This window comes from Vulpes lagopus, chromosome 8 (genome assembly GCF_018345385.1).
Source record: "Vulpes lagopus strain Blue_001 chromosome 8, ASM1834538v1, whole genome shotgun sequence".
Classification (NCBI taxonomy): Eukaryota; Metazoa; Chordata; class Mammalia; order Carnivora; family Canidae; genus Vulpes; species Vulpes lagopus.
Window position 1 is genome coordinate 103707006 of NC_054831.1, and position 27236 is coordinate 103734241.

At 39.8% G+C, this 27236-nt stretch overlaps 1 protein-coding gene across 1 annotated transcript; it reads left to right on the top strand.

The window, feature by feature from the left end:
• Window positions 1–1485: 1485 nt before the first annotated feature.
• Window positions 1486–25341, top strand: CENPH (centromere protein H). The gene is made up of 9 exons (XM_041765046.1): window positions 1486–1729; window positions 11370–11425; window positions 15451–15499; window positions 15879–15953; window positions 17803–17859; window positions 21051–21114; window positions 21434–21485; window positions 22136–22299; window positions 25132–25341. The coding sequence occupies exons 1-9, from the start codon at window positions 1587–1589 to the stop codon at window positions 25222–25224; spliced, it is 753 nt and encodes a 250-aa protein (XP_041620980.1). The 5' UTR covers window positions 1486–1586; the 3' UTR covers window positions 25225–25341.
• Window positions 25342–27236: the final 1895 nt, after the last annotated feature.

Below are 27236 nucleotides of genomic sequence, written 5' to 3' on the forward strand. Positions count from 1 at the left end.
TGAACATCACCTGGGCTTTTGTTACAAATAAAAATCACAATCAAAACTTGGGAGAGGCATGTATCAATCTTTTTTTTTTTTTTAATAAACATTTTAAACTCCAGGATAATTAAGTGTTCTATTAGTTTCAGGCGTCCAACAGTGACCCGCCAGTTCTCTACATTACCGTGCTCTTAGTCCCAGCCACCCAGCAGTCCCTTTTTGTTTTAATTTTTGTTTATTTATGATAGTCACACAGAGAGAGAGAGAGAGAGAGAGAGAGAGGCAGAGACACAGGCAGAGGGAGAAGCAGGCTCCATGCACCGGGAGCCCGACGTGGGATTCGATCCCGGGTCTCCAGGATCGCGCCCTGGGCCAAAGGCAGGCGCCAAACCGCTGCGCCACCCAGGGATCCCCCAGCAGTCCCTTTTAAGCAGCCCAGCCCATGACTGATTCCTGCCCAGATGGAGAACTACGTTGTCTCGGTACCAAATTTGGCCTTGGACACCTGACCGGCAACTGCTTAAAAGGATGAGATGGATGTGAGAGATTGGAAGACATCCAGGATAAAATTAAAAATTAGCATTGCCGTTTTTGTGCAAAACAATGAAACCCCATTTTTTCCGCAGGGGCTCGGGGATCGGAATGGCGAGCCTATCGCCTTATTTACGTCCGAGTCTTTGGAAGGGCGCGGGTTACCCTGATCCTGAAGAGGAAGGAAGGGGGGCGCGCACTCGCGAGGCGGCCGAGCAGAACTCGGGAAGCCGGCCCTGAAGGGGGAGGCGGCTCCGCGGGTCCGAGCTCTCAGTTCCCGGGCGGTGGCTGCGAAGCCGGAGCGACGGCCCTTCATGAAAACCTACAATCGGGGATTTACACGTCCTGCATTTTCTCTATGACCCGCTCACCACTCACCTAAAATAAAGCTTCACTGGGACACAGTCGACAAGCTGACGCCTGGGGCTCGGCTGCGAGTGCGAATCTCGCCGACGGCGACGTCCCACGCTGCGAACCTCGCCAATCCCGGGTCGGCGTTGCGAGCTCGGCTCCAGCGGCTGCTCCAGGCCACCCGCCGGGCACACCCGGGCCCAAGGCCACCAAGATGGCTCAAAACACCCGCCGTGGGGATCCCTGGGTGGCGCAGCGGTTTGGCGCCTGCCTTTGGCCCAGGGCGCGATCCTGGAGACCCGGAATCGAATCCCACGTCGGGCTCCCGGTGCATGGAGTCTGCTTCTCCCTCTGCCTGTGTCTCTGCCTCTCTCTCTGTCTCTGTGACTATCATAAATAAAAAAAATTTAAAAAAAAAAACACCCGCCGTCCCGCAGGGGCCCGGTCCCAGCGCCCGGCACGAACCACCATATTTGTCCGAGTTTTCCCTCCAGGCGGCTCGCGGGAGCCGCGGTGCGTCCCCAACGGCCGCAGCCGAAGCTTAAAACCTCGTCTTAACACCGGTCGTCAGGATGGGAGGAGTAACCACGGCGACCAGGGCCGGGGCGGAAGGGGCGGGCCGGAGGCCGGAAGGGGCGGGGCGAGGCGGAAAGGCTTTCCGGGCCACGACTCGGTGGCGGGAAACTCGAGCCGGCCGGCGGTTTCTCTTGGCGCCCGTCAGAATGGAGCAGCGGCCGGGAGAGCAGGCGGCTGGCGAGCCCGCGGACTGCGGCGCGGGAGGCGGGGAAGGCGGGGACGACGAGCCCCCGCAGGTCGCCGGCGCCCAGGCAGCGCGTCCCGAGGCCCGCCTGACCCTGCTGCTCAGGTGCTTCCCGCGGCCTCCGTGGCCCCGAGCGCGCCCTTTGCCCCCACCCCCGGGGCCCGAGGCCGTCGGATTCCGCCGCGGTGGCTTCGTGGCTGCGACCCTGCGTCGTCGAGGCTCCGTGGGCGCCGGCTCCATCCTCGCGGCGGAGGTTTGCTTCCCAGGACGGCCGGCGGGGCTCGGGGCTGCGCGGCGGCGAGCCTGCGGCCTAGTCCCCGCTCTGCTCGTCCACGCGCGCCGCGCGGTCCTGAGGCGCCCGTGAGAGCCCAACCGCCTGGGAGACCTCGCCCTGCCCTCGTGATTTACGGTCAACACCCTTTTCTATCCAGAAGTTTTTTTTGTTCTATTTCCTGCCAGGGGGGTGATGTTTATACTGTTCTACTAAGCCTGGTGTGGCCCCTCAAGCTCAGAAGACGTGTGTGTGTGTGTGTGTGTTTTTAAGATTTTATTTATTCATGAGACACAGGCAGTGGGAGAAGCCGGCTCCGTGCAGGGAGCCCGATGTGGGACTTGATCCCGTGACCCCGGGGTCACGCCCTGAGGCGAAGGCAGAAGCTCCACAGCTGAGCCCCCCCCCCCCCTCGCTCCGGGGCCCCAAGCTGAGAATAGTTTCTGTTTGTAAGGGTTTGGGATTGAAAAAAAAATTCCCGGGGGCATATTTACTAACGTGTGAAAACGATACAAAATTCAAATTTCAGTGCCCTTACAGAAAGGTTTTTTGAAACACAGCTTTCCTGCCACAGGGTCGGAGTTGACAGTGACCGTGTTAATCATATATTTTTGTTTTCCTCCTTTACAGAAAAAAAGGAGAGAGGAAAAAAAAAAGACTGTTCTAAATCACAGTAAGGGGATTTTTTTCCCCTCCCCGAAGCATTGTAACTGTATTTCAGCTTTACCGCTACTGTAAGAGGTCTTGGCTAATCAACCTCACAGTCTCACTTTTTTTTTTTTTTTTTTTTTTACAGTCTCACTTTAAAAGTTGTCTCCTACCTCCCGTATGATGTAAAATATTAAATATATAGGATCACCTTTCTTAAATCTCAGCTAAAAGGGAAAACTTTTTTAGAGTGTGTTTTAAAATGCCAGCCTACTTTCTTAACCTGTAAGGAATTGTTCTTTTCGTTTGTAATTTCAAACATGAGGATCTTACACCATGAAGCTTTAAAAATCCATCTCCTGCCACTTAGCTACTTACTTACATAGGTCTCAGAGTCACTGAGTAGTTTCAGAATTATGAAACTACATGCAAGCGGACAACAGCTAGTTAGCATTTTATCCATCAATTTTCTACTTGTTTTATTTATTCATGAGAGACACAGAAAGAGGCAGAGACCCAGGCAAAGGGAGAAGCAGGCTCCATGCAGGGAGCGGGATGGGGGTAACGACCTGGGCCCAAGGCAGACACTAAACCGCTGAGCCACCCAGACTGCCCATTTTCTTATTTTAATGTATGACTTTTTAATTAGGTACAATCGTAGGACAGCTAAGAAACCATATGAATGATGTATCCAAGGATTAGTATATTTGTTGTTTTTCTGTATCTCCTAAGAATGTTATAAACTTTTTAAACTTGTTACAGTTGGGATCCCTGGGTGGCGCAGCGGTTTGGCGCCTGCCTTTGGCCCAGGGCGCGATCCTGGAGACCCGGGATCGAATCCCACGTCAGGCTCCCGGTGCATGGAGCCTGCTTCTCCCTCTGCCTGTGTCTCTGCCTCTCTCTCTCTCTCTCTCTGTATGACTATCATAAATAAATAAATAATAAAAAAAAAATTAAACTTGTTACAGTTAAATGTTATAGTGTTTGCAGTTTTTACCAGTTTAATCTGTTTCTTTTTTTATGTAGCCCATATTTCTTCGTGTGTGGCATATTTTAAAAATCAGGATTTTAACTTTTCCTCATAATTGCTATTTTCCTACTGGAGTCCATGTTGCATCTTCCTCTGAGGCTTTTTTTTTTAAGAGATTTTTTTTTCTTTTTTCTTTTTTCTTTTTTTTTTTAAGATTTTATTTATTCATGAGACACAGAAAGAGGGAGGCAGGCTCCATGCAGGGAGCCGGATGTGGGACTGGGTCTCGGGTCTCCAGGATCACACCCCGGCCCGCAGGTGGCGCTAAACCGCTGAGACCCCCCAGGGTGCCCTAGAGATTTCATTTTTAAACAATCTCTACACTCACTCACTGTGAGGCCCCAACTCAGAGCCGGAACTGAGCCAGCCAGGAGCCCCATAAGTTTGGAGCATAGTTGACACAATGTTACATAAGTTTCAAGTGTACAACTTAGTGATTTGAAAAGTTTATACATTTTGCTATGTTCCTGCATCTCTCCTATTCCATCACTTTTACAACATCATGGATTGTATTCCTTATGCTCTTTTTATTCCAGTCACTTCGTTATTCCGTAACTGGAAGCCTTGTACCTCCCTCTTCCCTTACCCTGTTTTGCCTATATACCCCCCCCAACCCACCCCATCTTCTACCTCTCTGGCACCTATTAGTTCTCTGAATTTATAGTATTGATTCTACTTTTTGTTTACTTGTTTTTTAGATGCCATTTATATGTGGAATCATGGAATTTGCCTTTCTCTGATTTACTTAGCATAATACCTTCTAGGTCCATTGTGTTGTCTCAAATGACCCGACCTCATATTTTATGGTTGCATAATATTCCATGGTGTGTGTGTGTGTGTGTGTGTGTGTATACCCAACTCTCCTTATCCATTCCAACTACTGATGGGTATTTAGGTTGCTTCCATGTCTTGGTTATTGTAAATAATGCTGCAGTAAACATTAGGGTACATACATGTTTTCAAGTTAGTGTTTTTGTGTTCCTTGGTAAATGCCAAGTAGTGGAATTACTGGATCATAGAGTAGTTCTATTTTTAATTTTTCTTTTCTGTTTTTTTGTTAAAGATTTTATTTATTCATGAGAGACACAGAAAGAGAGGCAGAGACACAGGCAGAGGGAGAAGCAGGCTCCTCACAGAGAGTCTAATGCAGGACTCGATCCCAGGGCCCCAGGATCAAACTCTGAGCCAAAGGCAGATACTCAACCACTGAACCACTCAGGTGTCCCTGTTTTTACTTTTTTTTTTTTTTTTTTCTTAAAGGAAGAATTTCTTTTTTTTTTTTTTTTTTAATTTTTTATTTATTTATGATAGTCACAGAGAGAGAGAGGCAGAGACACAGGCAGAGGGAGAAGCGGGCTCCATGCACCGGGAGCCCGATGTGGGATTCGATCCCGGGTCTCCAGGATCGCGCCCTGGGCCAAAGGCAGGCGCCAAACCGCTGCGCCACCCAGGGATCCCTGTTTTTACTTTTTCAAGGAACCTCCAAACTGCTTTCCAGAATGGCTGTACTAATTTATATTCCCACCAATAGTGCAGGAGTTTTCCTTTTTACTCTGCGTCCTTGCCAATACTGTTTCTTGTCTTTTTATTTTAGCCATTCTGACAACTGTGAGTGATATCCCATTGTGGTTATAATGAGCATTTCCCTGTTCATTAGTCATGTTGAGCAGTATCTTTTCAGGTATTATTGGTCATCCATATGTTTTCTTTAGAAAAATGTCTATTCAGGGCAGCCCGGGTGGCCCAGCGGTTTAGCACCGCCTTCAGCTCGGGGTGTGATCCTGGTGACTGGGGATCCAGTCCTGCGTCGGGCTCCATGCATGGAGCCTGCTTCTCCCTCTGCCTGTGTCTCTGCTTCTCTGTCTCTGTGTCTCTCATGAATAAATCAATAAAATCCTTAAAAAAAAAAAGAAAAGAAAAATGTCTATTCAGGTCATCTGCCCATTTCTAAATCAGACTTTTTTTGATGTTGAGTTAGATAAGTTCTTTATATTTTTTGGATATTAACCTCTTATAAAGTAAATCAATTGCAAATATCTTCTCCCATTCAGTAGGTTGTCTTTTCGTTTTGTTCATGGTTCCCATTGCTGTGCTAAAACTTATTATGATGTAGTCCCAGCAGTTTATTTTTCCTTTGTTTTCCTTGTCTCAAGACACACACACACACACACACACACACACACACATACACACATATATTTTTTAAGATTTTATGTATTTATTCATGAGAGACAGAGAAAGAGGCAGACACAGGCAGAGGGAGAAGCAGGCTCCCTGTAGGAAGCCAGATGCAGGACTCGATCCCAGGACCCCAGGATCACAACCCAAGCCAAAGGCAGACACTCAATCACTGAGCCACCCAGGCATCCCCCCTATTGTATATTCTTACTTCCTTTATCATAGATTAATTGACCATATTAATGTGGGTTTATTTCTGGAGTCTCTGTTCTGTTCCGTTAATCCATTTGTCTATTTTTGTGCCTGTACCACAATGTTTTGATTTCTCCTGCTTTATAGTATATCTTGAAATACGGAATCTTGATAGTTCCAAGTTCATGCTTTGTTGTCAGGATTGCTTTGGCTATTTGGTATCTTCTGTGGTTCCATACAAATTTTATTTTGTTTTATAAGATTTTGTTTATTCCCATGAGAGAGTGCAAGAGAGCACAAGTGGGGATGAGGGGGAAGGGGAGAAGCAGAGGGAGAAGCAGACTCCTTGCTGTACAGGGAGCCCAACTTGGGGCTTCATCCCAGGACTCTGATAATGACCTGAGCCGAAGGCAGATGCTTAACTGACTGAACCACCCAGGTGCACCCCCACCCCCACCCTGCCACCGCATACAAATATTAGTGTTGATCGATGTAGTTTAGTGGAAAGTGGAAAGTGCTATTGGTATTTTGGTAGGGATTACTTTGAATCCGTAAATTGCTTTGGGTACTATGGATATTTTGGCATTATTCTTTTAATACATGAACCGGGACTATCTTCCCATTTGTGTCATCTTTATTTTCTTTCATCAGTGTTTTATAGTTTTCAGAGTACAGGTCTTTCACCTCTTTGGTCAAGTTTATTCCTAGGTATTTTATTTTATTTTATTTTATTTTATTTTATTTTATTTTATTTTATTTTATTTTATTTTTTTGGTGCAATTGTAATGGTGGTGGTTTTTAAAATTTCTCTTTCTGTGACCTTGTTAATAGATAGAAATGCTACTGATTTCTGTGTATGAATTTTGTACACTGCCACTTTACTGAATTCATTTATTACTTCTAGTATATTTTTTGGTTGAGTCGTTAGGATTTTCTGTGTATAGTATCATGCTGTCTGTAAATCATGACAGTTTAACTTCTTTACCAATATGGATGACTCTTATTTCTTGTCTTATTGCTGTGGAGAGGACTTCCAGTACTATGTTGAATAAAAGTGATGAGAGTGGAGGTGCCTAGGTGTGTCAGTCAGTTAAGCATCCAACTCTTGGTTTGGCTCAGGTCATATCAAGTCCTGTCAAGCTCTAAGCTGAGCAGGGCATCTGCTTGAGATTGTCTCTCTCTCTCCATCCACCCTCTAGCCTGTGCTTGTTCTCTCTCTCAAATTAATTCATTACTTTTTTTAAAAAAGTGGTGAGAACAGACATCTTTCTCTTGTTACTGACCTTAGAGGGAAAGCTCTCAGTTTTTCACCATTGAGTGTGATGTTAGCTGTGGGTTTTTTTTATATAAGGCCTTTATTGTGTTGAGGTATATTCCCTCTAACCCCATTTTGTTGAGAGCTTTTTTTTTTTTTTTTTACCATGAATGAATGTTGAATATTGTCAAGTGCTTTTTCTGCTCTATTGAGATGATCATATGATTTTTGTCCTTTATTTTGTAGGTGTGATATATGACATTGATTGATTGGCTAATATTGAATTACTCTTGTAGAATAAATCCCACCTGATCATGGTGAATGATTTTTTTAATGTGTTGTTGTATGTGGTTTGCTAATATTTTGTTGAGGATTTTTGCATCTTTGTTCACCAGGGATATATTGTAATTTTCTTTTTTTGTGGTGTCTTTGTCTGGTTTTGGTATCTAGGTAATGTGTCATAGAATGTATTTGGAAGTTTCCCTTTCTCTTCTTCTTTTTTTTTTTTTTTTTTTTTTGGATACTTTGAGAATAGGTATTAACTATTCTTTAAATGTCTGGTAGGATTCCTCTGTGAATCGCTGTAGTCCTAAATTTTTTGGGTTTTTTTTTTTTTTCTTCAAAGATTTATTTACGTATTTGAGAGAGAGAAAGAGAGCATGATTGGGAGGGGCAAAGGCAGAAGGAGAGAGAATCTCAGGCTGACTCCACACTGAGTGGAGAGCCCGATGTGGGGCTTGATCTCACAACCCTGAGATCAGGACTGGAGCCAAAACCAAGAGTTGGACACTTAACTGACTACACAAGCCAGGCACTCCTTTTGGTAGTTTTTGATTACCAATTCAATTTTCTTTCTTTTTTCTTTTTTTTTTTTTTTAAGATTTTCTTTATTTATTCATGAGCAACACAGAGAGAAAGAGAGGCAGAGACACAGGCAGAGGGAGAAGCAGGCTCCACACAGTGAGCCCGACATGGGACTCGATCCCCGGTCTCCAGGATCACATGCTGGGTTGCAGGCAGTGCTAAACTGCTGTGCCACTGGGGCTGCCCCCAATTCAATTTTCTTATATTGTAATTGACCTATTAAGGATTTTTAATTTCTTCCTGGTTCAGTTTTGGAAGATGTGTGTTTTGAGGAATTAGCTATTTCTTTTAGGTTGTCCATTATTTTGGCATATAATTTTTCATAGTATGCTCATAACCCTTTGTATTTCTGTGGTGTCGGTAGTTACTTCTCTTGATTCTGATTTTATTTATTTGGATCCTTTCTCTTTTTTTCTTGATGAGCCTGGCTAAGGGCTTATCAATTTTGTTTACCTTTTCAAAGAACTAGTTCTTTGGTTTCATTGATTTTTTTTTTTTTTATTGTCAATATGTCATTTACTTCTGCTCTGATCTGTATTATTTCTTTCTTCTACTCACTTTGGATTTTGTTTGTTCTTTTTCTTCTTTTGCTTTCTTTCTTTGTGATTGATGAATCTAGTGTTTTGTTTAGCTTCTTTCTCTTTATTTTTTGTGTTTCTATCATTGTGGTTACCATGAGTTTCATATATAAGATACAAATAAATAGCAGTCCATATTAATTTGGTGGTCATCCATAAGTTCAAACACATCCTAAAAAAAGCAAAAACAGTAAAAGGAAAAAAATCTCTTTTCCCCTTTTTTCCCCTTTTTACTGCCTTCTCCACAGTTTATGTATATGTTGTCTTATTTTACATCTTCTTATTCATCTTTTTTTATGTCTAATTTGGACATTTCTTTTCCACTAAAAAAGTCCCTTGTAACATTTCTTACAACACTGATTTAGTGGTGATAACTTCTTTAACTTTTGTTTGTCTAGGAAACTCAATCTCTCCTCAAATCTGAGTACCTTGTAGGTACTTGGTTGTAGTTTTTTTTTTTTTTCCTTTTAGCACTATGAATTTATCATGCCACTCCTTTCTGGCCTGCAAAGTTTCTGCTGAAAAATCAGCTGATATCTTCATGTTTTCCCTTCTAGGTACTTTATGTTTTTTCTCTTGCTGCTTTAAAAATTCTCCCTTTGGGATCCCTGGGTGGCGCAGCGGTTTGGCGCCTGCCTTTGGCCCAGAACGCAATCCTGGAGACCCGGGATCGAATCCCACATCGGGCTCCCGGGGCATGGAGCCTGCTTCTCCCTCTGCCTGTGTCTCTGCCTCTCTCTCTTTCTCTCTCTGTGACTATCATAAATAAATAAAAATTAGGGATCCCTGGGTGGCGCAGCGGTTTAGCGCCTGCCTTTGGCTCAGGGCTGATCCTGGAGGCCTGGGATCGAATCCCGCGTCGGGCTCCTGGTGCATGGAGCCTGCTTCTCCCTCTGCCTGTGTCTCTGCCTCTCTCTCTCTCTCTCTCTCTCTGTGTGTGTGTGTGTGTGACTATTGTAAATAAACAAAATTAAAAAAAATAAAATAAATAAAAATTTAAAAAAATTCTCCCTTTATTTTTAAACTTCGACATTTCAATTTTTATGTGCTATGGTCTGGAACTCCTTGGATTTACCTCGTTTGGAACTCTGTGCTTCTTGGACTTGGATATCTATTTCTTCTCCTAGGTTAGGGAAGTTTTCATCTATTATTCCTTTATATATATTCCTTTATCTATAACTTTTCTACACCTTTCTCTCTCTTCTTTTTCTGGATCCCATTAATGTAAATGTTTGCTTGATATTATCCAAAAGATTTCTTAATCTATTTACATTTTTGAAACTTTTTGAGTTCTGCTTGTATGCTGTCCATTACCCTGTCTTCCAGATCACTGATAGATTCTTCTGATCCTTTCATCTACTGTTGACTTTCGTGTGTGTGTGTGTGTGTGTGTGTATGTATGTGTGTTGGTTTCCAGTTATTGCATTCTTCAACTCTCATTGGTTTCTTTTAATATATTCTGTCTTGTTATTGAAGGTCTCACTGAGTTCTTCCACTCTTTTCTCCAGCCCAGTGAGTATCTTTAAAATCATTACTTTAAATTTTTTTTCAGGCTTACTGTTTACCTCTGACAAGATTGGGTGTGTTCAAGGTGGTATGGCCGTAGACTACTGTTTACCTCTGTTTCATTTAGTTCTTTGAGTTTTCTTGTTCTTTCTTTTGGAGCATATTCCTCTGTCTCCCCATTTTGCTTGAGTTTTTATGTTTGTTTCTATAGAGTAGGTAAACAGGTACTTCTCCTAAACTTGAAGGAGTCATCTTGTGTATGGTATCCCCTGTGCAGACTGCGTGTTTGGTGAGTTTTACTGGCTGACTAGAGCTGTGGCTGTATATGTTAGTTACTCTTTCAAAACATGGCATGTTTCCATCTCTCTCCCTGTTTTTCTGTTCTATCTTTGGTTATTCATCAGTGTTCAGTCAGCCCTTAGTTCTTCAGGAGGAATTGTGCAATTAATAGATGTAATTTGGTGTGTTCTGTGGAGAGGGACATAGTTTTCCTACATCACCATCTTCAACTGGAACACTCTATACCCACTTTAAATAAATTAGGTCGGGCAGCCAGGGTGGCTCAGCGATTTAGCACTGCCTTCAGCCCAGGGCCTGATCCTGGAGACCCAGGATTGAGTCCCATGTCGGGCTCCCTGTGTGGAGCCTGCTTCTCTCTCCCCTGTGTCTCTGCTTCCCTCTCTGTGTATCTCTCATGAATAAATAAAATTTTTTAAATAAATAAATAAATAAGGTTAAACTAGAAGACTTATTGCTGAGTTTACTTACACTCATTTTATTACACGAACTTCTGAAAAAGGTGAGTTGGTTTATCATATAGTAAAGAGTAAAACCTCTATAAATACATGACTTTTTAGGGCATCTGACTGGTTTAGTCAGTAGAGTGTGCAACTCTTGGTGTCAGGGTTTTGAGTTCAAGCCCCATGTTTGGGGTACAGTTTACTTAATTAAAAAAAAAAACGGATACCCTGGGTGGCTCAGTGGTTAAGCATCTGCCTTTGGTTCAGGGCATGATCCTGGAGTCCCTGGATCGAATCCCGCATCAGGCTCCCTCCATGGAGCCTGCTTCTCTCTCTGCCTGTGTCTCTGCCTCTGTGTGTGTGTGTCCCTCATGAATAAATAAATAAAATCTTAAAAAAAAAAAAAAAACCAACACACACACACACACACACACACACACATATATATATATGTATATATATGACTTTTCTTCTCTTTTCCAGGCTAAGAGCACAGACAAAACAACAACTCTTGGAATATAAATCAATGGTTGATGCAAGTAAGTATTTTCATTTTCAAATAAGTTTTTATGAGCGTGGTGATGAACAGTATTCTAGAGAAAAGAAAATCAACTTTACAAAAAGTTACTTATTTAGGGAATGGGAGTGTCAGCATAATGCTGTACTATACTATGTAAGAAACAAAAGACAGGCTTGCCCTGTCCCTTAGGAACTTGTTAGGAATTCAGGAAATAGAAACCCTAAATAATAATGCAAGACAGTTAGGTTCTGCTAATCAGATAATTGGGAAATTTCTGTGGGAAGGAATCCTAGAACTTGATTATGAACAGCTTGGAGATTAAATTAGATCAAATGATTGTTAAGCTAGTGATTTAAGATCTATACTTTGAGAAACACTGGAAGATAGGAATGAGAGGCAGATTAGCTTAAAGATATGAATGATAATTTTGATTTTAAACACTGAAAAAATTAAATTTTAAAAAAATTTTTACTGGGATCCCTGGGTGGCTCAGCGGTTTAGCGCCTGCCTTCCGCCCAGGGCATGATCCTGGAGTCCTGGGATCGAGTCCCATGTTGGGCTCCCTGCATGGAGCCTGCTTGTCCCTCTGCCTGTGTCTCTGCCTATCTCTCTCTCTCTCTCAATCTCTCTCCCATAAATAAATAAAATCTTTAAAAAAAATTTTTTTTTACTTATTTATTTGGGAGAAACCAAGAAAGAACAAGTATGAGGAGAGAGAGAGGGATACACAGACTCCCCACTGAGCAGGAAGTTTGATGCAGAGCTCTATCCCAAGACACTGGGATTGTGACCTGAGGTGAAAGCAGACTCTTAACTGACTGAGCCACCCCACCCCTGGAAAAATGTATATTTAACTTTTAAAATCCAGAAGCTTAGGGAGCAAGAGAGTAGTAAAATAATGGTTTAAGGCTCCTAAAGTAATAACTATTATTGTGACCTAATTTAATTTGTAAGCCCTTGGATCACAAAGAGAGGTTTTGTTGACTCTTTCTCTGTGAAATAGACTTAAAGAATAAATCCAAATAATACATTAGGTTGAAGCAAGAATTGTAGAAAACCCAAGGAGGCCACATAGATGATTTAGTCACTTCACCTGAATACATGTTTAACTTAGGAACTTTTTGGGCTCTGCTCAGATTCTTTTATAAGGCCATAGATCCAAAGGCAGTTCTAGTGTGTTGTCCATTTGATATTCCAGGCTTTCTAGTCTTTTTTATGCAAAACAACAACAAAAACCAGGACTATGAAATGGGCCTCCTGGCCTCTTTTCTTCTAGTATAACTAGTAATTTATGAAACTGGCATATGAATCAGGCCTTCCTGCCTCCATTTTTTTTTTTAAGATTATTTATTTATTTATTTATTTATTTATTTGAGAGAGAGAGAGGCAGAGACACAGGCAGAGGGAGAAGCAGGCTCCTTGCAGGGAGCCCGACAGCAGGACTCGATCCCGGGACTCCAGGATTGCGCCCTGGGCCAAAGGCAGGCGCTAAACCGCTGAGCCACCCAGGGATCCCTGCCTTCCTGCCTCCAAAGCCATGACCTTCCATTATATCAATAATGCTTTCATCAAAAATGACCAGTAGGTCACTGCCTTCACCTGGAGGAATTAATGGTTTTGTTTCCAAAATCCATGCTTTTTGTATTAAACTATGATGTTTCATCATAGATGAAAGGTAGGATATGGCCAAATTCTGTTGCTGGCATGGGAGCTCACATAATAAAAACAGGTAGAGTATCTTCTTAGAGGACAAGGTAGAGGGGGAAAGGTATTCAGAATTTGGACCATTGAGAAATTGCCTCTGTACATATTCCTGCATTCATTCAAATCATTTTTAAAGTATTCATTATGTCCTTGCTAGGGACACTTAACTAGGCATGGAGACGTAGTGTTGAATAAGCCAGAATTTGCCTTAGTGGAGCTTAAGTTCTATGTAGCAAAACAGGTAAGGAAAGAAACCTTGGAAGATCATTATTAAGTGTGGTAAATGTGATGAAGGAAGTAATGGTGTGACAAGGAGGGGTTCCTTTAAATATTTGATCACCAATGGTGTCTTTGAGATGACATGAGAGTAAAATCCAAGTGTTAAGAAATTCTCCACCTTCTCATATAGTCCTTGTTTTCCATCTTTATATCTTTTTAAAAGAATTATGACATCTGAAAACTTGAGGCTTTATAGCGCACACTGTAGAGTTTCTACAACTAAAGGAGATTATAGCTTCAGGGCAAGGAGTGAGGTTGTAGTCTTCGAAGAAAGATATCAAAAGTTTGGGCGCCCCCGTGGCGCAGAGGTTTAGCGCCTCCTGCAGCCCGGGGTGTGATCCTGGAGACCCCCGGGTTCGAGTCCCACCTCAGGGGACTGCATGGAGCCTGACATGGGACTGCTTCTCCCTCTGCCTGTGTCTCTGCCTCTGTCTCTCTCTCTCTGAATAAATAAATAAAGCTTAAAAAAATTTATTTTACCCTTAAAAGAATATGTTACTTTATTGCTTGAAGGATTTTTTTTTACAGCAAGTATATCCATTTTCAGAGTACAATTTGTTGAATTTTGACAAATGTATATATCAATGTAACCATTTCCATAATCAAGATATAGAATATTTCTGTTATACCTCCCTTGTTTGACTTCACATTCAGTCCCTACCCTTACCCCCAGCAACCACCATTATAATTTCTGTTATTATAGATTTGCTTTCTAGAGTTGTGCTATTTAGTACAGTAGCCATTAGTTACATGTGGCCTTTAACTGTAGAGTTAAATTAATTAAAATTAATATTTTAAATTCAGTTCTTTAGTTACTCTAGTTACATATCAAATACTCAATAGCCACATGTGTCTAGTGACTACCCTGTTGGCCAGCACAGATATTAAACATTTCTACCATCACAGAAATTTCTCTTGGACAACACTGTTCCAGAATTTGATGTAAATAGCATTGTATGATATGTATTTATGTGTGTGGTGTGTGTATCTGACAACTTTCTTTTAATAAGAGATTTAATTCATATAATATAAAATTCATTTTAAAATGTACAAGTTAAGGGGATCCCTGGGTGGCTCAGTGGTTTAGTGCCCACCTTTGGCCCAGGGCGCTGGAGTCCCGGGATCGAGTCCCACGTCGGGCTCCTGGCATGGAGCCTGCTTCTCCCTCCTCCTGTGTCTCTGCCTTTCTCTCTCTTTCTCTCTCTATCATAAATAAATAAAATAAGTAAATCTTTAAAAAAATTAAAAAACATAAAATGTACAAGTTAAGTAGGTTTTAGTATATTCACAGTATTGGTAATTATTACCACTATCCAATTCCAGAACAATCTCTCATGAATAAATGAAATATTTTAAAAAATAAAAGTCTTAGAGATATAGAAATTTTAAAAAATCTATCCTTAAATATTTTTGAAAGTAATTGTACATTGTAATTTTACCTTTTGATTTCCGATTGTTTCTAACATATAGACATACAGGTGATCTTTTTGACATTGCTCATGTTAATATTTTACTTCTTTTCTATTTCCATTATTCTGAAACTACCTTGTCCATATAGCAACTAGCTCCATGTGACCTTTGAACACTTGAAATGTGGTTAGTCCTTGAAAAGGACTATAAATGCAAAATACAGAAGAAAAGATTATAAAATATTTCATTAGTAATTTTAAATTAATTACATAAATAAAGATTGTATTTATTTATTCATGAGGGAGAGAGACAGAGACAGAGACACAGGCAGAGTTCGCGAAGCAAGCTCCATGCAGGGAACCCAATGTGGGACTCGACCCCAGGTCTCCAGAAATCAGGCCCTGGGCTGAAGGCGGTACTAAACCGCTAAGCCACCTAGGCTGCCCTAATTACATATTTTAGATCTATTGGTTTTATGAAATAAGTTACATTGAAATATTTTCACTTGCTTGATAATATGGAAATTAAAAATTAAAGTTTTGTTTACATTTGTAGCTTACTTATTTCCCCCTCCCTGTGGCTTACGTTATATATCTTTTGGACAGTACTTTTTTAAACTCTTACTAACTTCAAAAAATTATTTCTTTGTAGATGAAGAAAAAACTCCAGAACAACTCGTACAAGATAAGCATATTGAAGCGTATGTCATATTTTTGAATTTTGTTTTTTACTAACGTTTGATATTATTATCCATCTTATACCATTACCTTTCTTTATTTTTGCCTTTATTTTTCCAAGTAATTTTTCATGCATATACTGAGAAGTTGATATAGGGGATGTACTTAACATGTATCTGAGTGGTCACATTAGCTTCTGGCATTCCCCTTCACAAGATGACTAGTTAAGTATCTCAGAGGCATCTGTTTACCTAATCTATAAATGCATCAGGGTGGGGAGCCTGTAGAATAATTTTATCTGGATAGGGCCATTTTACTTTTTTCAAAGGTTTACTTTCTATATTTATGCTAACAGGGAATTTTTTTGATATTGCTGAAATTTTTTTGTTTATGCTTCGATAGTAAAATTGAAGACCTGGAAAAGGAAGTTGAAGAAGTGAAAACTGCTTTTGAAATGAAAAAGCTTGCATTAGACAGGTAATTATTACATTTTAGATATAAGCATTGTGAACTGAATGCAAAATGGGTATGATTTGAGGTGGAGGGAATATTTTAATTAGTCTAAATGACTCATCAAGTGAAATGATCATTAGGTAATGGGTAAATGAATTTTGTGGCCTGAGAGAAAAGTTATGTCATTCATTAATATCTTCATTTGAAGTAGTTACATAAGATTGACTTAATAAGAAAATATCAGTCAAGGAAATAGAAGGGTGAGTTTAAATTTCATCCAGTGTTTCAAAGGATTATATGGATTTGGTTATTACAGTAACTATTAATCAAGTAAAAGAATTGTCACCAAGTTTAAATATATATATTTTCCTATTTTTTTAGAAGATTTTATTTTTAAGTCCTCTCTTCACCCAACATGGAGCTTGAACTCACAACCCCAAGATCAAGAGTCTCATGCTCTACTGACGGAGCTAGCCAGGCACCCCTTAATATATTTTTAATACAGGTTTTGTATCTGTATTTTAAAATTCATTCAACAAATATTTGAGTGCTTACTATGTCTTAAGCTTTGTGGTAGGTGTTTGTATACATTCATTAATAAGACGTGATCTCTTAGATGTGTGATCTGAATTAATATCAATTAAGTGAATGACTTAAAATTACTTCCTTGTGTTTCTGGTCTTCCCAGATGAATTTCTTATACATTTAATTGAAAACTAGTTAAAGTCCTCTTTTTTTTTTTTTTTTTAAAGTGTTACTTATTTTTTTTTAAGACTTTATTTATTTATTCATGAGAGATGCAGAGAGAGAAAGAGAGGCAGAGACACAGGCAGAGGGAGAAGCAGGCCCCATGCAGGGAGCCCGACGCGGGACTCGATCCTGGGTCTCCAGGACCATGCCCTGGGCCGAAGGCTGTGCTAAACCGCTGAGCCACCCAGGCTGCCCTAGTTAAAGTCCTCTTGATTGCTTCTGGCAGTGAACATTTTTCCCTCTTCTCATAAGCTGGCTCATTATATAGATAATATGCATTTTTCATGAATTTGTTATAAGTAATCTCTGTGCCCTACCTGGGGCTTGAACTCACCACCTCTAAACCAAGTGTTGCATGCTGTAGAGACTGAGCCAGCCATGTGCCCTACATCACATTTTTAAAGATGACTTCAGAGTTATTAAGAGATCTCATTTTAATGAATTCATTTTTTGTGTGTGACAGAAAGGAAGAAGTGACTCTAACCTTTTCATTATTACTTATTAGCTATTTGGATTTAAAAGTAATTTATGCAGTTTGTTTTTATGTAGGTATCCTTTAAAGTTTACATTCAGGTATGGCTTTGTATTCCCCAACTCCATTTCAGGCCTGGGCTGATCTCTGTGGTGCCTTAATGCTTCCTCTCGGCCCTGCACAAAGGTGGATGGGTTGGAGAGCAAAGCTCAGGCTGATTTCAAGTCTAATCAGTCCCTCAGCCTAGCCGTGCACAACCACATCTTGTTATTTTTCCATTTCTGTGACTCTTACTTATCAAAGTATTTCCCATACAGTAGTGTTTAAAAACCTTCTTATGGTTTACATTACATTTAAAAAGAAATCAAAAGGGCGGCCCCGGTGGCTCAGCGGTTTAGCGCCTGCTTTCGGCCCAGGGCGTGATCCTGGAGTCCCCGGATTGAGTCCCACGTCGGGCTTCCTGCATGGAGCCTGCTTCTCCCTCTGCCTGTGTCTCTGCCTTTCTCTCTGTGTCTCTCATGAATAAATAAAGTCTTTTAAAAATAAACAAATAAATAAATCTTTAACTTGTCATGTTTACATTTTTTCTTTTCAATGAACCACAAGTGTTATCCATGTTTTATAATGCGAGCTTTTTTCCTTGCATTGTAGGATGCAGCTCTCGATTGCACTTCAAAAAAACCTGGAGAAAATTGACCCCAAGACTAGGTATGTTTTTTTTTTCTCTTTTGTCTTTTTTTCTGAATTTGTTAAAGCTGAGAATAAGATGGGAGATTTGCATAATGACTTGAGTTTTCTGGTATTTTTTTAATTTGCTGTCAGTGCTAAACACCTTTTTCTGGGGAATAAGAAAATTGACAGAATTTTAGTGGGTCATATTCAGCATTATAATTTTTACAGTCTGGCTAACCTTTTGTTTGGATTGCAACACTAAGAAGCAATGGAGATTTTTAGCCAGCTAGTTTGAGAAAAAATTTTTTTTTACTTTTTTAGTTTTATTTATTCATGAGAGACACAGAGACAGAGAGGCAGAGACACAGGCAGAGAGAGAAGCAAGCTCCATGCAGGGGGCCCGATGTGGGACTTGATCCCGGGTGTCCAGGATCAGGCCCTAGGCTGAAGGCGGTGCTAAACCGCTGAGCCACCCGGGCTGCCCTAGTTTGAAAATTTTGAAGGAAGATTTTGAAAGTTAACTTTTGTTCAGTATTTACTGTAAAACAGGAATAGGGCTGTCTCATTTATCCAATAACCCAGTGAGAGGAATGAGACAAGAAGTATATGCCTCGTTTTTCACTGGCAGAAATGAACTTGTATATGTTACAGTATTTGCCAAGGAATATAAAATTAAAACTCTGGCAGTCAAGGTTCTCTATAGTCTGGTCCTTTGTGTCTGGCCTCAGGGGTATTACCTCCTTACCTGTGCTCTTATTTCTCAAAGTTCTAAAAAAATCTTGTGATTAAAAGATTCCCTACCATTAGTATCATAAAAGTGCTAAGATGCATCTGGACACTTCCCCTTCCTGAGTATTTTAGTTCAGGCTGATAATGCATTCTGCCTATATTCCATTTAACTCCAGGATTACATAAAACCTAAAATCTGAATTTGAGACCTCTAACAATTGCTCCTCCGTAGAGGGTGAGCTTTAAACAATCTTGAGTTAAGGTCGCTGGGATAGCTCAATGGTTGAATGTCTGCCATTAGCTCGGGTCATGATCCCAGGGTCCTGGGATCAAGTCCCACATCAGGATCCCCATGGAAAGCCTGGTCTCCCTCTGCCTATGTCTCTGCCTCTCTCTCTCTCTCTCTAATGAAAAAGTAAATAAAATCTTTTTTTTTTTTTTTTAAGATTTTATTTATTTATTAGAGACACACAGAGAGAGAGGCAGAGACACAGCCAGAGGGAGAAGCAGGCCCCATGCAGGGAGCCCGACGTGGGACTCAATCCCGGGTCTCTAGGATCACACCCTGGGCTGAAGAGGGTGCTAAACCGCTGAGCCACCGGGCTGCCCAGTAAATAAAATCTTTTAAAAAATAAACAATCTTGAATTAAAGAGGTACAGGATTGACACCCAAAGAGAACAGAAAGGCCAAAAAGGCTGAGGTAGTGCCTTTAAGCAAGGTTTTTTTTTTAAGATTTTATTCGTTTATTCATGAGAGAGAAAGAGAGAGAGAGGCAGAGACATAGGCAGAGACATAGGCAGAGGGAGAAGCAGGCTCCATGCAGGGAGCCCGACGTGGGACTCGATTCCAGGATTCCAGATCACACCCTGGGCCTAAGGCAGGTGCCAAACCTCTGACCCACTCAGGGATCCCCTTTAAGCAAGTTTTTAAGTTTACAAACCAGTATAGCTGTAACTAGTAGAAAATGAGTTTAGCTTTCCCAGGTCTATGCAGAGATTCACATTTTCAGCCTCCTTAATAAACTTGTGCAGTGTTTCATGCCTGGCTGATTATCAGAAAGATTAGTATTTTTTTTTTAAAGATTTATTTATTTATTATAGACACAGAGAGAGAGAGGCAGAGACACAGGAGGAGGGAGAAGCAGGCTCCATGCAGGAGCTTGACACGGGACTCGATCCCAGGTCTCCAGGATCATGCCCTGGGCTGCAGGCAGCGCTAAACTGCTGCGCCACCGGGGCTGCCCCAGAATGATTAGTATTATCATGGTGATCACATTGCTGGTCCCATCCCAAACCTACTGACTCGGTCTCTGAAGACAAATGGGCATAGTCAGGGTCACCTGGTGATCCACATTTAACATCCTCCCAAGGGATGGTGGCACTTTGAAGTATAAGAGCCATTGTTCTTACCCAGTCTTATTTCACACTCTTTGGCTCCAGTTATACCAAACTAGTTGATGTAGGCAATCCAGGTAATTATTTCATGTGTTTAAGATCAAGGGTTTCCCTTGTTCTACTCTGTGCACAACTCTTTAAGTGGTTCATATTTATTACTGGTTATAATGAAGCCATATTATAGTTGTAGATTTATTTTTCTCTTTCATCAGATTCTTTCCTCTTGGTGTTTTACTTTGTTTTACGTTCCTGGTCCCTGGCATATGTCTAGCATGTAGTAGGTACTCAGAAATACTTGCTGAAGACGTGAGGGTAAAAAGCAGCTTGAATATTCAGTAAAACTATTATCTGTGGTGCTATAATGTTGAATACATGTCTTTATACATTTGTCAAACCCATAGAATGTACACCACCAAGAGTGAACCCTACTGTAAATTATGGGATTTGGATGATAATAATACGTTAAATGTAGATTCATCATTTGTGATGAATGGACCTTTCTGGTGGAGGATGATGATAATTGAGGCTGTGTGTGGTGGGGGTCAGGGGCATATGGGCTTACCTTCCATTCAGTTTTGGTGTGAACTTAAAATAGCTCTTAAAAATAAAGTCTTAGTAGATTTTTAGAAAGGTTCGTACGTGCCTAAATTTCAGATTTTTATTTTTCTAGGGAATTGCATCTCCTATTTTATTTTTGTTAATTTATTTTTTGCATCTAATTTAAATATTTATTTGAGAGAAAGCACGAGCACAGTGGGGAGGGGCAGAGGGAGAGAGAATCTTAAGCAGATTCTGGGCTGAGTGTAGAGCTCAATATGGGACTTGATCTCATGGTCCTGAGATCATGACCCAAGCTGAAACCAAGTCAGACACTTAACTGACTATGCCACCCAGGTGCCCCTGCATCTCTAATTTTAAACAGAAATTTACTTTACATCAAAGTTTTCTTGGTTTATTTTGTTAAAAGATAATTTTCTATTGAAGTATGTAATAAATTTCATGAAAGGAAATATATAATTGATTTGTTCATTCATGATAATATTTACTTTTTTAATTTTATAATTTTAATTAAAGTTAACAAGTCATTTTTTATTCCTTTTCAGTGTGCTCATGGATAACATGAAACATGTATTAAAACTAAACAAATTAATAATGAAATCACACCAGGTAACTGCACATTGGGTTGCTTATGCATTCTCATGATTTCAGTAACCTGTTGCTGGCAACTATATAGTATATAGTTATACGGGATTACCCAAAAGTTATTGGTATAATTGGAATTTATTGTTCTTAAGTTTTCTCTTTTTCATAACTCAAGTTGTTTGTGGCTATTGATCCACTTGTAATTTAAGCTACTGTCCTTTTTATTTTTTGGTATGGAAATAAAGAGATTAAAAATTGGAGGTTGGGAAAACATGAATTAATAGATAAAATTGAGTGATGTGTTACAGGTTTGTTCTTAGGTAATGTGCCTTCACTTTTTCAGGAATCTTGGGATTTGGAGGAAAAACTGCTTGATGTTAGAAAGAAGAGATTAGGTATGTAGAACAGTTTTGTTTTTGTTTTCTGTAGAAAACATTTTCACTTACTGTAGAGATTGATAAGGCCAGTTATCTCAGCCATTGAGAAATTTCTTAATTTTCAAATTTTCTTAAAATTTTGCACATGGCCTCTTTAAAAATAGTATATAAAATGTATTTTGCTTGATTCATTTTTATTGTTTTAGAACTTTAATTTTTTTTTTTTTTTTTAAATTTATTTATGATAGTCACACAGAGAGAGAGAGAGAGAGAGGCAGAGATACAGGCAGAGGGAGAAGCAGGCTCCATGCACCGGGAGCCTGACGTGGGATTCGATCCCGGGTCTCCAGGATCGCGCCCTGGGCCAAAGGCAGGCGCCAAACCGCTGCGCCACCCAGGGATCCCTGTTTTAGAACTTTAAATCACAAAATTAATATATTCTCAGGGGGAAAAATATCAAATAATACAGTAAAGTATAGTGTCAAAGTATTGGTATTTTTCACCAAGCAAGTCATTTTCAGATCAAAATGGAACTGCAACCTGAAATGATGCCTATTAAATATTTTCTGTTGACTGAAACAGTCAGGAGCTATTCTGCTTCACTATTTTTCCAGACTCTTGTTTGTAGGAGTTGTTATATATAGTATCTTTTTTTTTTAATCCAATAGAATTAAAACAAGCTTCAGAAAATAAACTATTAGAAATACAGACTGAAAAGAACAAACAGAAGGATGATTTGGCCAATGTGGAAAATTCAAACAAGATAAAGGCCATACAACGAAACCTGAAGATGGAGATACAAATTACTACAGTTATTCAACACGTGTTCCAGGTAACATTTAGATAAATTAGGAAAGGAGGTAAAGAACTTGTTAAAAATGATGGTTCTGGGCAGCCCCTGTGGCCCAGCGGTTTAGTGCCACCTTCAGCCCGGGGTGTGATCCTGGAGTCCCAGGATCGAGTCCCACATCGGGCTTCCTGCATGGAGCCTGCTTCTCCCTCTGCCTGTGTCTCTGCCTCTCTCTGTGTCTCTCATGAATAAATAAATAAAAATAAAATCTTAAAACTTTTTTTGTTAAAAAAAGATTGTTCTGTTACTTTCAGATTTGCTTTTAGTTAGTCTTTGATCCTGAAAAAAATCATGAATTCAATACTAGATAGTAGTCTGTTTACATATATTTAGAACTTATGTATATTTAATGTTCAAAGCTTTGACTTTTCATTCTGATTACATCTTAGGCATTTATAAGTGGGGTGATTTTTATCAGCTCTGTGGAGATAGGTGTAATGGTGGGGTGGAGAGCATTAGAACTTGAACTTGGAAGGTGAGGGAAAACATGGATGGAAGTGATGGGAATCTAGAATTATGATCCTACTGCAACTTAATAGTTGCAAATCTTGAACAAATTATTATTAAAGTTTTCTACATATCAGTTTCCCTGTTTAGAAAGAGAGCTTGTAAAAGCTAAAGAAGAGAATTCATGTTAATCTGTGTAGCATAATGTCTGGTCCAAGTAAATTCTCAATTAATGTTGGTAGTTAGTATATCACCTCTTAAACTTTATGTGTTCCTTTATTCTGAAGAATTCATTACTCTTTTGAATTATAAAATATCTCAAACTATAAAATACTTAAATTACTAGATTTCAATGATGAAGATATACAGTTAAAATTGCCTATTATCCGTGGAGCAAATACTATGTGTGAAGCATATCCTTGTAGAATATGAATTCTTATATCTGACTATAAGAAAATCTTCCTAAAGTCTTTTTTTTTTTTTTTTTAATTTAAGAGAAGTGAACATAACCGGGGGTAAGGGAGGGATAGCAGAAGTAGGGGGAAATAATCTCAAGCCAACTCCACACTGGGCATAGAGCTGTTGTGGGCTTGATCTCATGACCCTAAGATCTTGACCTGAGCCAAAACCAAGAGTTGGACACTTAACCAACTAAGCCACCCAGGTGCCCCTCTTCATCAGGTCTTAAATCTACTTTTTAATAGTAGTGGGTTACTAGGAGTAAGGAAATCTTAGACTAGCCTCCAGTGGAGGATTGCATTATAAGTACAGGATCACTTTAATTTTCTTTGGCATGTTGTTCCTACTGCTTTGGGACTTGTATTATTTTGTCTTTCTTAATTTTTATTCATATCCTCTTAGTGTTCATTTTGATTTAGTGAAATCATTACTTTGTTAAGCAGAGTATAGCTTTGGCTACATAAGGAGCTCCTGCCCCTAATGGGTTCAGTCATATTTGAATGCTTACTTCCTCTTGCTTTTGTAAATTTAATTAGATTTATATACACTAGCCCTATAGCAAGAATGTGCCATGTGTAGGCTAAAGGTTTAAATACTTTTATACATAAAAATACAATTCTAAAATCTATTTAAACAGAATTTGAATTAGTAACTTGGTATCAGGGGGATCCCTGCGTGGCCCAGCGGTTTAGCGCCTGCGTTTGGCCCAGGGCACGGTCCTGGAGTCCCGGGATCAAGTCCCACGTCAGGCTCCCGGCATGGAGGCTGCTTCTCCCTCTGCCTGTGTCTCTGCCTCCCTCTCTCTCTCTCTCTCTGTCTATCATGAATAAATAAATAAAATCTTAAAAAAAAAAAAGTAACTTGGTATCATTGAGCCATAGTTTTTTTTTTTTTAATAAATAGGGCATAACAGTATGTTTAAACCATTTTTCACTGTAGAAGGGCAAACTGACTGAACCATAGCTACAGTCTTTTTTCTTTAATCTAGAATACATTGCAAAAATCCTTACTATGTAAAAGCTATCTACAAAAACTGATGTAGCCAAAAAAAATATTTTAAACAATGTACATGTTCCCTAGCATTATGGGGATTAAGGTTAGGCCCTTATTGAAAGTGGAAATGAGGATACAAGGATGTATTTTTTATTTTTTTTTAAATAGATTTTATTTATTCATTTATTTGAGAAAAAAAGAGAGCATGCACAAGTGGGAGGAGGGGGCAGACAGAGAGGGAGAGGGAATCTAAAGCAGCAAACTCTTCACTGAGGGCGGGCTGAGGAGGGAAGGGGTGGTTCTGTCTCATACTGCAAGAATAGGACATGAGCCAAAACCAAGTCAGACCCTTAACTGAGCCGCCCACGTGCCCCAGGAATGTAAGTTTTTCATGGAGTAGATACCTACACCTAGTTTGGTAAAGATAAGTTTGATAAGATTAGTGAAAAAAGGGGCCCCTGGGTGGCTCAGTCAGTTAAGTGCCTTTGGCTCAGGTCATAATCCCAGGGTCATGGGATCATTGGGCTCTCTGCTCAGTGACGAGCCTGCTTCTCCCTCCTCTTCCCCCACGCAATGCACAGCATTGTGATTATAGGTAACAATATTATATCCTTCAAAATTGCTAAGAGACTAGATCTTAAATGCTCTCACCACAAAAAAGAAATAATTATGTGACACAATGGAGATGTGAGCTAATGCCATGGTCATCAAATCAACCCACTGTACACCTTCAACTTATATGAAGCTGTGTCAATTATATCTCTATTAAAAAAATACAGTGTGTGTGCACATGTGTGCTCTCTTGTTTTCTCAAAATCTTTTTAAAATTTTAGTGAAAGGATTTTTAAAAATCTTATTAAATTTTTAAACATACTTATAACTTTAAGATAATTTTTTTTTCTTTTTTTATTACAGAACCTCATATTAGGAAGTAAAGCCAATTGGGCAGAGGATCCTACCTTAAAGGAAACTGTTCTACAGCTTGAGAAGAATCTCGCCACAATCTAATAAGAATTGTGCTTTGACATTTTTGTTTCAGTCTTTGGTCTCATTTAAGTGGCATATTTCAAGCAAAAATCTTTTTATTGTTTTTGGAACTAGTATCATAAATCTTTTGTAGCTTAACACTATAACTTGGAATTTGTTCTTTTAAATATGATAAAGTGACTGGCATTCTCTAAAAAAATCTGAAAATCTTAGCCTTGCAAGGGTCCCAAAAGACATGAATGTGGACATTTTTTTCTACGACATTCCTGGCAGTTCCAACTCTCATTTGGAGTACTTTTTCTTTTCTTTTCTCTCCTTTTTTCTTTCTTTCCTTCTTTTTTTTTTTTTTTTTTTTGTAGTTTCAAGTTTTTATTTAAACTCCAGTTAACATACAGTGTAATATTAGTTTCAGGAGTAGAAGTCAGTGATTCATCACTATACAACACTCCAGTGCTAATCACAAGTGCTCTCCTTAATACCCATCACCCATTTAACCCGTCTCCCCATGCTCCATAATTTGGAATACTTCTGTGCGCTTTTGAAAAAAGTATCCACATCTTTGTTTTTTCCAACTATCAGTTGTATTTTATTGAAATCTCATTTTAGTTTCATCTCACCACAGATTATTTTTTCCCTCTCTTTTTTTAAAATATAGAGATATAATTGACATAGCTTCATATAAGTTGAAGGTATACAGTGGGTTGATTTGATGACCATGGCATTAGCTCACATATCCATTGTGCCACATGATTATTTTTTTGTGGTGAGAACATTCTCTTCAAAGTCTCTTAGCAACTTTGAAGTATGTAATATTGTCACAATGCTGTGCATTTGATCTTCAAAAACTTACTCATCTTCTAACTGCTGCATGTTTGTACTCTGTGGCCAACATCTCTGCAAGTCCCTCATATTCCATCCACATCTTTATTTATTTACTTTCCCATCTACATATTTTTTTAAGATTTTTATTTATTTATTCATGAGAGACACACACAGAGAGAGGCAGGTTCCATGCAGGGAGCCTGATGTGGGACTCGATTCTGGGACTCCAGGATCATGCCCTGGGCCAAAGCCAGGTGCTCCACCACTGAGCCACCCAGGTGCTCCACCACTGAGCCACCCAGGTGCCCCCCATCCACATTTTTAAACAGAAACCCAAATAAAGTACCTCAACCTTGAAAAATAAAAAAGATAAACCTATCCAAAGGGTTAATGCCTGTGGTTCTTGTAGAGTAATTGTGAATTTTTTATTTTGTATTTCTGTATTATGCTTTACTTTTAGAAGTTAAAAAGTAAATGTTACTTTGTCTTATGAAAAAAATAGAACTTGCTGGCTGGCTTAGGTGATCACGTGACTCTTGATCTTGGAGTTTTGAATTCAAGCCCCATGTTGGGTATACAGGTAACTAAAAATATATATAAGTAAATTAAAAAAAATAGAACTTGCCATCTTTTACAGCATCCCATTCCTTTTTGGAGAAAGTTCTGATTTGAGTTCTTTATTACTTTGGAACTGTTGATCTTTTTTATAGGCAACGTAGTGTTTTCAACATTGTTTTTCTTTAAGATTTTACTGATTTATTAGAGAGAGAGAGAGAGAATGAGTGGGAGGAGAGGGAGAGGGATAAGCAGACTTCTCAGTGCACATGGAGTCCAAAGCAGGGCTCTGTCCCCCCACCCATGAGATCATGACCCAAGCTGAAACCAAGAGTCCGAGGGTTAATCAACTGAGCCACCCAGGCAGGTGCCCCAACAAGTTATATATTTATTACGGAAAGGCATTCTGGAAAATACCTTCCTGATACAAAGATTCAGCATCATCTAAAAAACTGCATTTTCCTGAAATGATTTTAAAGTTTCTACTTGAGGGGTGCCTGGGTGGCTCATTAGGTTTAAGCATCTGCCTTCAGCTCAGGTAATGATCCCCGAGTCCCGGGATCAAGCCCCATATCTGCTTCTTCCTCTGCCCCTCACGTTGCTTGTGCTCTCCCTCTCTCTCAAATAAATAAAATCTTTTTTTAAAAAATAAAGTT

Excerpts from the sequence above, each read along its gene's own strand:
- CENPH (XM_041765046.1), top strand. The coding sequence starts at position 1,587 with ATGGAGCAGCGGCCGGGAGAGCAGGCGGCTGGCGAGCCCGCGGACTGC. Across the intron at positions 1,730-11,369 it reads CGCCTGACCCTGCTGCTCAG|GCTAAGAGCACAGACAAAAC; the intron begins GTGCTTCCCGCG and ends TCTCTTTTCCAG. Across the intron at positions 11,426-15,450 it reads TAAATCAATGGTTGATGCAA|ATGAAGAAAAAACTCCAGAA; the intron begins GTAAGTATTTTC and ends ATTTCTTTGTAG.